Consider the following 12,769-nt stretch of genomic DNA (forward strand, 5'->3'; position numbering starts at 1 on the left):
CCCTTCAATTTTTCCCCTTCATCCCTTACTCCCTTTCCTCCTCCTACACTTATATTCTCCCCCCCCCCCCCCCGGCCCCTTTTCTCTCGTCGCACTGAACAGTCGTGCAGGTCTACAAGGGCGTTCTCCCCGAGTACAGCAAGCTTGCCGAGGAGCTGAGTAACGGCCCTTGCTTTGCTCTCGAGGTCCCCGGCAAGAGTCCAGCTCTTCCCCTCCTCACTTGCTGAGCCGCAGGTTCGCTCCGAGAACGCCGTCCAGGCCCTCCGCGAACTCATCGGCCCTCATGACCCAGAGCTCGCCCGTGTCCTCCGTCCAACAACCTTGCGAGCTCAGGTGGGACAACCCCTGGCTCCTCCTCTACCCACGCGTTCTCTTCCTTCTCCGCCCTCACTCCCTCCATCTCCATTCTCATTTTCCCTCGCTCCCTTGTTTCCTCACTCCATTCCTTCCAACTCCTCCTCTCCTCCCTCCCCTAGTTCTGGATCACTTCTGACCAGCTGGCAGTTCGGAGTGGACAAAGTCATGAACGCTATCCATTGCACAGACCTGCCCGAGGACGGCCAGTTGGAAGTGGAATACTTCTTCCGGATTTTACAGAACAACTGAAACTCACACTGACAAGGACGATCGGGCTCGGCATGTTGTTGGATACTTGTGTAAATTCTTCTCTGTTGCCTCCCCGACAGTCTCTCCTGCTCATTGGCTGCTCTCTTGACCCGTCACTACATCACATCCTTGGGGTTAGAAGAGGTTGGGCTGGCCCGTGCAGCGGATCATGCGGTTGTATGCGCGACTCTTGGTGTCAACGCGGACCTTGTTGGAAGGGTCGCACATCTCCTCGATGGGGATGTAGACGTACCTGCAGCAGCGCTCACACCCCAATTCTCTCCCCCCTACCTTCGTCCTGCCTCCTGCCTCCTGCCTCCTGCCTCTTCTTCTATCTCTTTGAACCCTTCCTCCTGCCTCCTGCCTCCTGCCTCCTGCCTCCTGCCTCCTCTTCTATCTCTTTGAACCCTTCCTCCTGCCTCCTGTATTCCTTCCTCCTCCCTCGTCTCCTCTCCTCCCACGCCCCCTCCCCTGCTCATCGGCTGCCTCATCTCCTTTTTCTTCTCCCTCACCTGTGATTCACTTGCCCACAGCTGAAGCCGGTGAAACCCGCCATGGCACCATGCACAACGGTGCTTCCGAGGGTCGAGCAGTAGACGCTGGAGGCGAGTGAGGAGGAGAGCAGCGACGGAATGCACGCGTACCTGTCTGATGGGTTGGCGGCAACGGATCTGATCTGGTAGGAGGGGTCCAGGTATCGGATCTCAGCAGGGAAATCTTTGGCTGGAGAAGAAGATGAGGAGGAAGAGGAGGAGGAAGAGGCTTATGGGGAACCTTTGAACCAATTCTTCATCTCGTCCTGCTCACTCTGTAAGATTTCGGAGATGGAGGGGCAGGCATGACTGACCCTCAAGTACGTCCCGATGTCCGGCAGCCGCTTGTTACCTGATGTTAAGTCAGTGAGGCCGACGAGATGGTAGAGGCAGGGAAGCAGACAGAGATGTGGAGGAGGGCATGATGATGATGATGTTGATGATGATGATGACAATGATGATGATGATGATGATGATGATGATGATGATGATGACGACGACGACGACGACGAGGAAAGCAAGAAGAGGGAGGGTAGCGGAAAGCGTAACAGTGCAAGACAAGAAAAGAAGGACAGACAAGAGGGATCAGGGGATATATGGCAAGAGACGAGACCTGAGGCGTCGACTCCTAGATCTACTCCCTCGAAGTGATGGGATCCAGCTCCTGAGCAAGAGAACACATCAGGTCGGGTAGGGCGGCAAGATGCAGAACCCTCGGCCACCACGATGAGGCAGTGTCCTCTCTTCTTCAAGACCTCCGCTGCTCAACCGCGTCACTCGCAGACGAGGGAGGGGAGGGGCAACTTGTGTATTCGCAGAGCTTGTCCATGCTGAAGGGAGCCTCCGGGATCAGACAGATATCAACATCGTTGGACGCCAATGCCGAGTACATTGCAACGAATCTACAAGAGCAGCAGATGAGAGACAGTCGAGCCGGATGCTTCGACGGACCCGCACTCTCGGCCCATGAGCTTGACGATCGCGATGCCGTTGTGCGAGTCCTGAAGGAGGGAGTAAGGGTAGTTGAAGCACCGAGGAGAGTGGCTCGCACGTCAGCTTCGATCCTTGCGCAGTTGATGACCTTGCAAGCTGAGGATAGATCAGACGAGAGACGGGGGAGGGAAGAGCGTTTACCCTCAGCTACTGCAGAGTCGAAACCGAACGACTTGTCGATGAATGCCACGTCATTGTCAATGGTCTTTGGCACTCCGCAAACGGACATAGCATACTCCCTCCGCGCTGCTTCCTGTCTCTTTGTGAGATACTCCCTCCTCGTTCTCCTCGTCCTCTTCCTCGTCCTCTTCCTCCTTGACTTCGTCCTCGTCCTCGTCCTCGTCCGTCCCCTCCTCTTCCTCTCTCTCCGACCTGAGAGATGAGGTTTGCTCCTCGATGTGTCCCGTCGCCTCCGACCACATACACCTTCCACCAACGTCAACACCCAGCACCTCCTCCCTCTTCGACTTCCCCCCCCTCCCGTCCAGCAGCGGTCCACCTGGTTGACTCCGTTGGAGGTCAGAGCTGACATGATCTTGTCCATATTCTCCTTGGGCCCTCCCCCACGGGAGGAGCCGAGGACCGTTCCTCCTCTCTTGTGAATCTGCACCGGGCCCAGCATCAGCAACGGAACCTCTCACAACCTCCCTCACGTTCTCGACGGTCTTGCAGTCAAGGTCGACCCACGGCAAGCTGTAAAACCCCTTGTATCCAAACTGGATGCCCCAGACTTTCTTCACGCTGCCGGCTAGTCAGCGCACCCTCAGCCCCTCCCTTCCTCAGTCGCGTACTCATAGGTTTTGATCAAGGTGTCCACTATCGCCTTGATGACATTGTTCAGTCCTGCCTCAACGTCAACGGACTCCATCCGCTGCTCTCCTCGTTAACCAGGACACAGTCCTCCGCACGTGACGATGGCAGCAACGACCTCCTTCGGCTTGAAGTAGAGGAAGTCTCGTGGACCTGCACGTACCCACTGGAGCGAAGTCAGTCTTTGCAGGAAGCACAAGATCAGATCGTAGACTGAAGCACAACCATCCTCTTCTCCTTCTCTCACCTGCCTGTACAGCAAATTCTTCTGGGACGCGCGGGGAGAGTTCAGGTACAGAACGTCAAGCACCGTTTCGTCCTGAGCAATCCAGTCGGCCTCCCATTATAAACCCTCCCTGCTGACGTCACCTGGCCCACCATGGCTCCGCGCCATGTCAGAGGAGTCTCATACTTCTCAGCAGGAAGCCACTCGTCTGTTGCAACAGAGCTCAGACGATGGCGGGCAGAACGAAAGGAGGAGGAGGAGGAGGAGGAAGAGGAAGAGGAATAGGTGAGGAAGCTGCGACAGGGGCAGGGGCAGGGGCAGGGGCAGCCTCCAGCATAGCGGCCACACCGATATGGTCAATCTTCATGAAGATGGGATTGATAGCGTGCTCTTCGAAGCCATCCTTCCCCTTGAAGAGCCCTCCTATCTAACTCCAGGGGTCAAGGAACAGAGCTCCAGGAGCACGAGCCTCGTACCTTGAGTTGTGACTTGCAGCAGGAAGGATCTCTCATCAGACGCGATGGGCTCCGACTTATGGACCCCTCATTGGCAGCTGCAGCACCAGACGGTCAGTCCGCAGGCATCGTAACTCAAGAGCAGGCGCTACGCCTCACCAGTCAGCGGGAGGAAGACTGATGAGAGAAGGACCAGGCATCTGGCCAGAGAAGCCATGCTCTGCAAGAACCACTTTGAGTGAGTGCCAAACAGGTAGAACGGTAGATGCTGGATCAGTAAAACTTTCAGTTCTTGTTGCTGGCAACCATAGCATGCAGCACTCTGGTACCATTGAGGTGTACAGCAACAGTCTTTCTCCCCGACCTGCTGTATCTCATTCTATCTCATCTCTGATCGATTTAGCCTGCACGTGTAGCAACTCGTTCCTCTCTACCTCATCATGCTCTGCTTTTTCCACCTCCCCATCCTCCTCTCCTCCTCCATCTTCCGCCTCCTTCCCTTGTATCCCGCATGCCATGGATTTTTTTACTCAATTCAAGTTGGCGGGTCTTCTCATAGTCAATTTTTCCAGCTCTCAATTTATTGACTTTAATTTCGATATCTGATTGAAAACTTTCGGGAAGAAATTGATCAATTTGAGCACCCCTCATTGAAATGGTCAGCAATGGTCAGCATGGGGGTCCTGACCACAAGGGATGCAACAGGAGGGTGTTGATGGGTGGGAAAACAGGGGTACTTCATGTTGATGTTCAGGGGGTAGGGTGGTATACCCTATAATATATGCTCCCAAACTTGCTAGGACCCCGCCAACAAAAACAAAAAATGAACGCCAGGGACCCCTCAGTCCCAGATGCCGGTGCCGGCCGTCCGGGCCCGGGGCCTCCAACTTTGTCTTCCCGGTAGGACTAGCACTGAGATTATCTGATTCCAAAGATGATGGCCGGGCGCTGCTTTTTGCAAGCGACGAACTGGAGAATCCAGAGATGGCGGGAAAACAGTGGGAGGAGACTAGGAGAGGAGAGGCGAAGGGAGAGATAGGAAGAGGGTAATGGAACAAGCGAGGAAGTTGCAAGGAGAGAAGTATGAACAGAAGATGATGAGGAGAACACGCGGAAGTAGGGAAGAAGGAAATATATTAGTGGTGAAAAGAGTAGGAGATTTAGTTTCCAGCGAAAGGGGAAGCAGAAGGGCATAAATTCAGGCAGACGAGGAGAGAATAACGATTATGAGGTATAGAACTGATTTCATGCGAATGGTTATTGTTGGAGGCCCAGTGTGGTGGGATCTTGATGGATATGCAGCGGAAGGGAGTCAGTTGACAACCAAGGATTATGTGGTTTTTAGTTGAAACATTACACGGTGGTCAACGAGTGTCTGACAAACATGCCTTTTACTTCTAGCAGACACTGAAGGCTTCAGATGGAATAGCTCGAGGAGGAGGCAGGGGGGGGGTTAAACATGAGCTCGGCAGTCACCCCTGGACTGTTGGATAAGAGATGAATCCTGTCTAGGTTCGACTCTCAACCCTTCGCGGTCCCAGCATGGACACCACAGTGACGGATGGTGATGTCAAGGATGCAAGCAGCAAGGTGATCCTGGACTGCGTGCGTCCATGGTCTTGCTCTGATCGCCATTACCCTCAGGTTACTAACGAGTTTCGAGAAGCCGAGAAGTCGGAAGAGCCTTCCGGTGACCGTCTTTGTATGCTCCCCTCCCCATATCGTTATGCTTTTCACCAGGAAAAGGTGATGAGTGGCTGAGAGAGGGCAGCGAGTACATCGGCCAACGGATACGCCGAGTGGTGTACAACGAGAACTCCGAGCCTTTCCCAGCTGATGGGACCGTGGTGGGCTGGTTGCCAGTTGATCTAGCCGATTTCACCAGCGAGCACACCAACGAGCCTGCGGCTCTCTGGCACATCCAGTTTGATGACGAGAACATTGGTGAGGAGGACCTGGAGGAGTTTGAGGTCAGAGACGCCATCGATCTCTACAAGGACAGGTTGAAGGAAGACCCCTCCTCCAAGTCCAAGCCTTCCAAGAAAGGATCCGCAGGAAGGAAGAGCAAGGCCGATCGCAAGGAGCAGAGTGAAGAGCCGCATAAGAATCAGAGCAGGAAGAAGGCTGCTGGGCAGGGACTTCTCAAGAAGCCTCAGAGTGCGTTCATGGTGTGGAGCTGCACCATTCGTCCAAAACTCCGAGATGAAAGACCCGAGCTTGACTTCGCTGGGCTGAGCTCTCACTGCGCCAAACTCTGGCGGGAGATGCCGGCAGACGAGAAGCAGGAGTGGAACAAGAAGTACTCGAAAGCTCTGCAGGACTGGAACGATATGGAGAGTCAGATGCGGATGGGTGAGGGAGGGTCTGCCAAGCTCTCTCCCGACCTCTCCGAGGTTGACAACAGGTCTATCAATGAGAGCGAAGGCTCCGAGTGCTCTCGATCAGACAAGGGGAAAGGCAAAGTGAAGCCAACTCCTTCCAAGGATGATTGCTTCGTCATTGTTGTCGATGAAGCTTGGGAGAGTCAGCGCGGGTTTCGACTCTTCGAGATTTGTTCGTGCCCGACTTCGGATGGTACGTGCAAGGCCCGAGAGTGGTACAGCTCTGCCGACTTTGACGAGTGCAAGTTGGGCCAGCAGAAATTCCTTCCTTCTCAGCCTTCCGCCAAATCGTTTCAGCTGAAGATCAACTCTTTCTATCCCGTGCAGACCCTGCGAGGTCGGCAGAACAGGAAGGAGTATGTGCAGATAGCGGGAGAGCAGGACATGGTGTCGGAAGCGTATCAGGTGCTGCGAGGTGAAAGGGCTGGTCACGGCCTTGAGGAGCTGGTAGTGAGGTCGGGAGAGGAGAGCTCGACTAGGGCTACTCCGTCAAAGTTGACCAAAGAGAAGAACTCCAGGAACTCAACGCCTGTGTCGAAGGAGTGTCAGGAAAAGAACTTGAACTCGGACGAGGAGCAAAACACATCGACACCACCGAGCTCGAAGGGGAAGAGGAGCATCGGCAACAACGACGTGCGGGAGAGCGAAGGGGAAATTTCGCAGTCAACGAAGCGGGTCAGGAGGAACTTGGACGTGAATGGGACCCATTCGACGGAAGCGATTTCGGACAAAGAAGGTCAAAGAGCAGCAGAAGCAGGTAATATTTCTAGATGACAAGGACAGGAAGATATTGATGGAGATGATAACGGTGACAGTAACGATGCCGATGACAAAAATGATTCCATGTTTATGACGATGACAACGGTATATAGTGATAATATCTGTTGAGCAGGCTCAAAAGGACTTCAACGAGCTCAAAAGACGACAGGTGCTGATAGATCGTTTGGCTTGATTTCGACACTGACTGCTTGCAGTGACTGAGAAAGTGCCGTCGCCGGAGGAGCTCCGAAGGTAGCGGGATCAACAAACGTCCCTGTCGGAGAGGAGCTCGTGATCTGATGGGTTGACAGGCGAGAGGAGGAGAGGCGGCGCAGACATCTCGAGCAACTGAAGCAGCTGAGGAAGGGACTATGGTGCGAGCATGCAGAAGGACGGCAGCGACTCACGGGATGGCAGGGAGCTCATGGAGAAGGAGAGCTGTGCTCCCCTGATGCTGCGGTTGGCATGGCATGACGCGGCAACTTATCGAGCAGATGGAGGAAAGTGGAGGACGAGGAAATGATGACGACGATGATGATAATGATGCCAATGAGGCCGATGATGATGATGATGATGATGATGATGATGATGATGATGATGATGATGATGATGATGATGATGATGATGATGATGATGATGATGATGATGATGATGATGATGATGATGATGATGATGATGATGATGATGATGATGATGATGATGATGATGATGATGATGATGGTAATGATGGTGATGGTGATGGTGATGGTGATGGTGATGGTGATGGTGATCGTGATCGTGATGGTGTTTAAGATGCTGTTGATGTTGATGTTGACGTTAGCAATAATATTGAAGATAGTGCGGTGGCGGATGAGATCGGATGACTCTGACAAGTCTACAGGGGAATGGCCGAGGTGCGGAGGCGTCAACGGCTCCATCACCTTCGCTCCCGAACTCGATCTCCCCTGCAACAAGGGACTGACACTCGCACTCTCACTCCTCTACGAGCTTCAAGTGCGTCGGGGGAGACGGAGATGTCGATGAAGGGACTTACAGCCTTTCCGACAGGAGAAGAACGACTTGGTCTCTGTTGCCGACGTCATCCAGATGGCTGGACAAGTAACTCCCTGCTCTTTCTGTGCTCCTACTCATCCTCCCTCTCAGGTGGCAGTTGAGTTCTCGGGCGGTCCCAAGATCGCGATGCGATGGGGGAGGTCAACAACAGGAGTGAAATATCTGTGCTCTGACTCTGACGTGGCAGGAAGCATGTGGACGACCCGGACTGTTGTGCAGACCCTGCTGTCTCTCAAGACCTAGAGCGAGGAAATCCTCCCTTCGCTTCCTCTTTGTCTGCTCCTGAGCATCTGCGGCAAATTTTCGGTCTAATGGGCCTGTCTGACCAGGTCTGCCTACCATGTCTTCCCGTACCTCCATCTGCTCCAGCTAGTTTTCAATCTTTGCATCCTCTATCCACCTATCTGCTCCTGCCACTTCCTCTGCTCTTTCCCTGTCTTGTTCTGCTTCTCACTCTCGCTTCTCCTCTCCCTCTCCTTCTTTTCTTTTGCACCAGGAGATCGTCGTCTTGATGGGTGCTCACACGCTGGGGAGGGCGCGGCCATCACGGTCAGGGGAAGGGGCGGCAGCGACTTGCTACACGAGAGATGGGCCAGGGAGGTGCAAGGGAGGGTCGAGCTGGACTCAGGTGAGGCTGAGCTGGGCTTGCCGAGCTGTCAAAGTCTCATGTCAACCTCAGGAGTGGCTCAAGTTTGACAACAGCTACTTCAAGAACCTCCTGCTGACGGTAGGCATGACCAGCAGCCCCTCCACTTGATTCGCAGCATTTTCTGCATCATTCTCCAGCCCTCCTAGCCTCTCCCCCCTTCCACTAACTGCATATTTCCTGCTCTGCTCTCCTGCTCTTCATTGCTCGAATCTAATCTTCTGTTGTTGTCTCTCACGATTCTCCTGCAGCCACCAGCTGATTCTCAGCTCCTTCGCCTCTCGACCGATTCAGCACTCGCAGAGGTTTCCAGCCTCCGTCTCTAGGGCAACTCTCCAGCTGAACCCGTGCAGGACCCGGTGTTTCGAGAGTGGGTGGAGAAGTACGCGGAGGACCAGGTAGGCTCTTGTGCAGCTCGCGTAGCAGCTGGGGTTGACCTGGGCCCCAGGAGCTGTTCTTCTCGGACTATGCGCGAACTCACCGCAAGATGAGCGAGCTGGGGGCGAAGTTCGAGCCTCAGGAAGGGATTGAGGTAGACTTGGAGGAAGGCTGAACAAGCTGCTCGCGCACTGCCCTCTCGCTCTCCCCTCCTCTCCGAATAGCCTTTCCTGCTACGACTAAAATCTCCTCTTCCTTCTCTTCTTATCTTTCCCCCTTTCTTTCTACCTCCACATTGTCTTTCTCCTTTTCTCCTCTATATAAATATTATCAAGATCTCGAAATTCCTGCTGGTAGTCCGCTGCGCCCTACAGACTCTAGAGGAACCACAACAGAACCCTCGCCCATGTCCAGCTGCAGAAAACAGCAGAGGTGGGCGGCTAGCGGAGCATTAGGATGAAACTTTAATGGCAATGGGGAAGAAGAGGAGCTCAGGGGCACTGGGAGTGAACGATTCTGACGCCCTCCTCCGACCACTGCTTCTTGGATATCCACATCCTGCAGAGGATGAAGTTAGAGGAGGCAAGAGAGGATAAGGACTCACTGTTGGAAGGAGCCGAGGGACGCCAGGATGGAACCGCCGATCCAGACGCTGAACCTCCTTTCTGTCGTTGCCATGGGGGAGATGGTCTTGACCTTGAGAAGCTGCGGAGAAATGAGAGGAGACAAGAAGAAGAGGACGAGGAGGGACACACAGAAGAGGAGGAAGAGGAGGAGCGGGAGCGGGAGCGGGAGCAGGAGCAGGAGCAGGAGGATAGGATCCTGAGACGAGGAGCATTGAAGGGGAACAGGGAAGGCAAGGTGAAGAGGAAGAGGGAGGAAAGTGGAAATGGAGAAGAGGAACGAGAAGAAGGGATGATTGTTGGGCTCACGCTAATGGACTCGGCCAGCTCTCGCTCCAGCCTCTCCTTGAACATGGGGAACAAGGTGTTGCCTCCCGTTACTATCACAGTTCTGCTCCACAAGTCAGGCAGTGGCGATCTAATGAGAGGAGAAGGTAGAGGAGAGGGCGTCGTTGAGAGGACGAGAGGAGGAAGGAGAGAGAAAGAGAGTTGGAAATGGAAGAGGAGAGGAGGAAGGAGAGAGGAAGGGAGGTGGTAAGGGAGGAGGCGAGGAGGAAGCAAGAAGGAAGATGAGGAAGAAGATGAAGTGTTGGGATGAGCAGGCGAGTGATGGTGGGTGATGATCGTCTTAAGGGGGATGCAAAACATTGGGGCAGCAACAGCAAGAGGGGGCGATGCAATAGGCTACCCGTAGAGATCTTTCTTGATGTCAGAGTCACATTTTCCGACACTCTCGTTGATGCAATCATGCAGCGCCTGTGCCAAGTCATTAAGAAGAGGAGGAGAGGAGGAGAGATGAGTCAGCGATGGAGAGAGCTGAGAGTGATGAGTGGGAGAGTAAGAAGGGAGCATACAAGAAGAGGTCAGGAGAGGGAAGAGGGACGAGGGACGATGGGAGAGGGAAAGGCAGAGGGATAAGGGGGAAGAGGGAACAGGAAAAGGGAAGGAGGAGGAAAGATGAAAGGAGGAGAGGAGAAAGGAAGGAGCGATGGGGTTTGATTCAACTGACCTGCAGTTCTGACGGAGAGTTGACCCCGAAGATGCTGCACTTGTCCGCCTGCTCAACGATCAGCCTTGGCCAGACGAAGAAATGAAATCACCTCTAGAGCAGAAGGATTGAACATGATCTCACATGCCTGCAAACTCTTAGCTCCTCCTCCTCCCTCCTCCTCCTTCCCCCCCTGTTCCCTCTTCCCCCTTATCCTCCTCCTCCCCCCACTCCTCCTCCTTGTATACCTTGAATCTCTCTGCACCCACATCGATCACTTTCCCGTCCGGCAATTCGTATTGAGCAAAAGGAATTTGAGCATTTGAGCTGAAGGAAAACGTCAAAGGCCAAGGACAAAGAGGATACCAAAGAGAGCAAAGAGAGAGGCAAGAAGATTGTCAAAGATGATAACAAGGACAATGGCATTGATGTTCGTGATAATGTTGCAGGAGAAGCACAACCAAGACAAGGAGGAACGGGAGGAGGACGAAGAATAAGGGAAAGGGTATAACCTCTCATCAAAAACAGTTTCGGAAGTGCGGCAGACGGTTTCCTTGAGGTCATTGATGATGGTCTGGCACCTTCACGTCAACTCGCAACATCGGCATGGCTGGCGGACCTTCTGCATGTAGCGCTTGAACGACGGCCGGATGTTCTCGAGCCCGGTGATCTCAGTTACCTGTGTTGAACCCTTAGATGCCCCCTGACATGTCAGGACGAGTTACGCTGGCGATCGTTCCGTCCTTGCCAATCTTCTTGTTGAGCATGTAAGGAGGACGGACTGGCTGAGATATCAGGAAGGCAAGAGGGCTACAAACACCAGCTGACCGTTGGTTCCCTTCCCTTCCAGCACACTAGGAGAAAACTACAGTCAGAATCGTGTTGGCATCAGGCAGACAAGCTGGACCTCAGCAAGTACTCTGTCAACTTCTCCCCGCTGAAAGGAGATCGGACAATGGCTGCAGCGAACTCAGTGATCGATGTGACATGTTGTTGTGAAAAAGGAGGAAGGAGAGGACGAGGAGAAGGACGAGGAAGAAGAAGAGAGAGAGAAGGGGGAAGAGGAGAGAGCAAGGAGAGAGAGTGTGTGTGATAATAACCTTTTTGCAGGACATAGCCTTCATGAACGGGAGCAACACACGTCGCTCCACCTCCGGAATCTTGACGACGGTGTCAGGACCAGAGCAGCAGGTGGTAGGAATCGTGTCACCGAGAACAACGGCAGTTGATCTCCCACACGAGAAAGAAGACAGCACCGCATTCTTAGAGATGAAGACCGCTGGTACCTTGAGAGGCACACTTCACTTCAAGAGCAGCGGATGTGAGTAGCTTACCTTGTAGTGCTCGAACATGATCTCAAGAAGCTTCTCTCGGCACTCGTTGCTGTTGAACGATGGCTCCTGCAAGCAGTCGCAACATGAGAAAGACGCAAAACAACAGGAACGGAAGGTACAGCCAAGAGCATCGGGTGCTCTTCCGGGACTATTCTCAGTCGATCTGCACGAGAAGGGAAGCATCAGCAGCTTCCCAGAGCCTCCTGCAGGGCTCGCACCTTTGAACGCATGATCCCAAAGTTTCTGTGCAAGATCCCAATCCTTGACTGCGGTATGACGTCACGGGAACACACGACAAAATCTGTTCTACTCACTCAGACCATCTTGAATTGGGTTCTCAATATCCATAAAGTCCTTCAAACCACACGCATCACGCGTCTCCCATTGTCTGCAAGCAACTCTCCTCTCCTACCTTTCGAATGCTCAAGGCTTGTGTTCCGATATTGTACTTGACCTCCTCTGTCCCTGCTGTTGTCCCTGCTGCCGCCGCCGCTGCCGCTGGTGCCCCTGCTGCTGGAGGATCCACATCCATCTTCTCCCCAGGAGCCGCCGGTCCCTTTCCCACCACTCCATCCTTGCCACTGCGAACGACACCCACAGCCTAGCACGCGCTGATCACCATTCGAACCCATCAGTTTCATGTGCTCACCGTCGGGAAAACTGCCTTGGGGTTGTCTTCGCCCGCAAAACCAGCCTTGCAGCTTGTGTATCCAACATCCAGCACGATAGCCGAGACTTCGTCTGAGATCGGGAGACATGAGCTCTAAGGAGGATAAGACTGACAAAATCAATATATTACCTCCTCCATACATGGCAGCTGACGATCTAGGCTCAACAAACTATAAAGGATGGGCCTGCTTGAAGAATGTTAGAGCGGTTGGGTGCATCAGGAAAAAGAGTCTGTCATGATCTACATCTACATCCTCACTTCTCCCCATGTCCTCTCACATTCTCTCTCATCTCGACCTATCAGCCGCTATCTCG

The 12,769-nt window shown here is 53.6% G+C and overlaps 4 protein-coding genes across 4 annotated transcripts in view; 2 read left to right on the top strand and 2 right to left on the bottom strand.

The window, feature by feature from the left end:
- The window catches only part of GUITHDRAFT_92567 (hypothetical protein), a 2,163-nt gene extending 1,485 nt beyond the window's left edge, over nucleotides 1–678 (top strand). The window contains exons 5-7 of the mRNA XM_005838907.1: nucleotides 111–185; nucleotides 235–333; nucleotides 505–678. Coding sequence (XP_005838964.1) covers nucleotides 111–185; nucleotides 235–333; nucleotides 505–606 — 276 coding nt within the window. The 3' untranslated portion in view covers nucleotides 607–678. The remainder of the gene's footprint in view (nucleotides 1–110; nucleotides 186–234; nucleotides 334–504) is intronic.
- A 436-nt stretch (nucleotides 679–1,114) lies between these two features.
- GUITHDRAFT_84956 (hypothetical protein) lies at nucleotides 1,115–3,845 on the bottom strand (the record flags this gene model as incomplete). The annotated part of the gene is made up of 17 exons (XM_005838908.1): nucleotides 3,783–3,845; nucleotides 3,645–3,721; nucleotides 3,517–3,595; nucleotides 3,312–3,376; nucleotides 3,190–3,261; nucleotides 3,021–3,108; nucleotides 2,924–2,975; nucleotides 2,786–2,873; nucleotides 2,632–2,736; nucleotides 2,505–2,558; nucleotides 2,274–2,385; nucleotides 2,191–2,228; nucleotides 2,091–2,140; nucleotides 1,944–2,041; nucleotides 1,753–1,899; nucleotides 1,251–1,329; nucleotides 1,115–1,205 (listed from the first exon to the last, which is right to left on the bottom strand). Exons 1-17 carry the CDS (start codon nucleotides 3,838–3,840, stop codon nucleotides 1,115–1,117), a joined length of 1,353 nt encoding a protein of 450 aa, XP_005838965.1. The 5' UTR covers nucleotides 3,841–3,845.
- A 3,300-nt stretch (nucleotides 3,846–7,145) lies between these two features.
- Nucleotides 7,146–9,015, top strand: GUITHDRAFT_65752 (hypothetical protein; the record flags this gene model as incomplete). Its single annotated transcript, XM_005838909.1, has 10 exons — nucleotides 7,146–7,267; nucleotides 7,618–7,756; nucleotides 7,811–7,861; nucleotides 7,907–7,996; nucleotides 8,062–8,145; nucleotides 8,313–8,444; nucleotides 8,496–8,543; nucleotides 8,714–8,767; nucleotides 8,816–8,860; nucleotides 8,911–9,015. The coding sequence occupies 10 exons, from the start codon at nucleotides 7,146–7,148 to the stop codon at nucleotides 9,013–9,015; spliced, it is 870 nt and encodes a 289-aa protein (XP_005838966.1).
- A 316-nt stretch (nucleotides 9,016–9,331) lies between these two features.
- GUITHDRAFT_102601 (hypothetical protein) lies at nucleotides 9,332–12,597 on the bottom strand (the record flags this gene model as incomplete). Its single annotated transcript, XM_005838910.1, has 20 exons — nucleotides 9,332–9,398; nucleotides 9,445–9,545; nucleotides 9,773–9,854; nucleotides 10,152–10,219; nucleotides 10,473–10,520; nucleotides 10,700–10,778; nucleotides 10,964–11,025; nucleotides 11,071–11,130; nucleotides 11,177–11,232; nucleotides 11,280–11,305; nucleotides 11,359–11,410; nucleotides 11,552–11,611; nucleotides 11,662–11,737; nucleotides 11,786–11,851; nucleotides 11,905–11,948; nucleotides 12,004–12,051; nucleotides 12,106–12,139; nucleotides 12,198–12,386; nucleotides 12,435–12,526; nucleotides 12,585–12,597. 20 exons carry the CDS (start codon nucleotides 12,595–12,597, stop codon nucleotides 9,332–9,334), a joined length of 1,323 nt encoding a protein of 440 aa, XP_005838967.1.
- Nucleotides 12,598–12,769: the final 172 nt, after the last annotated feature.

Source organism: Guillardia theta, assembly GCF_000315625.1.
Source record: "Guillardia theta CCMP2712 unplaced genomic scaffold GUITHscaffold_10, whole genome shotgun sequence".
Lineage (NCBI taxonomy): Eukaryota > Cryptophyceae > Pyrenomonadales > Geminigeraceae > Guillardia > Guillardia theta.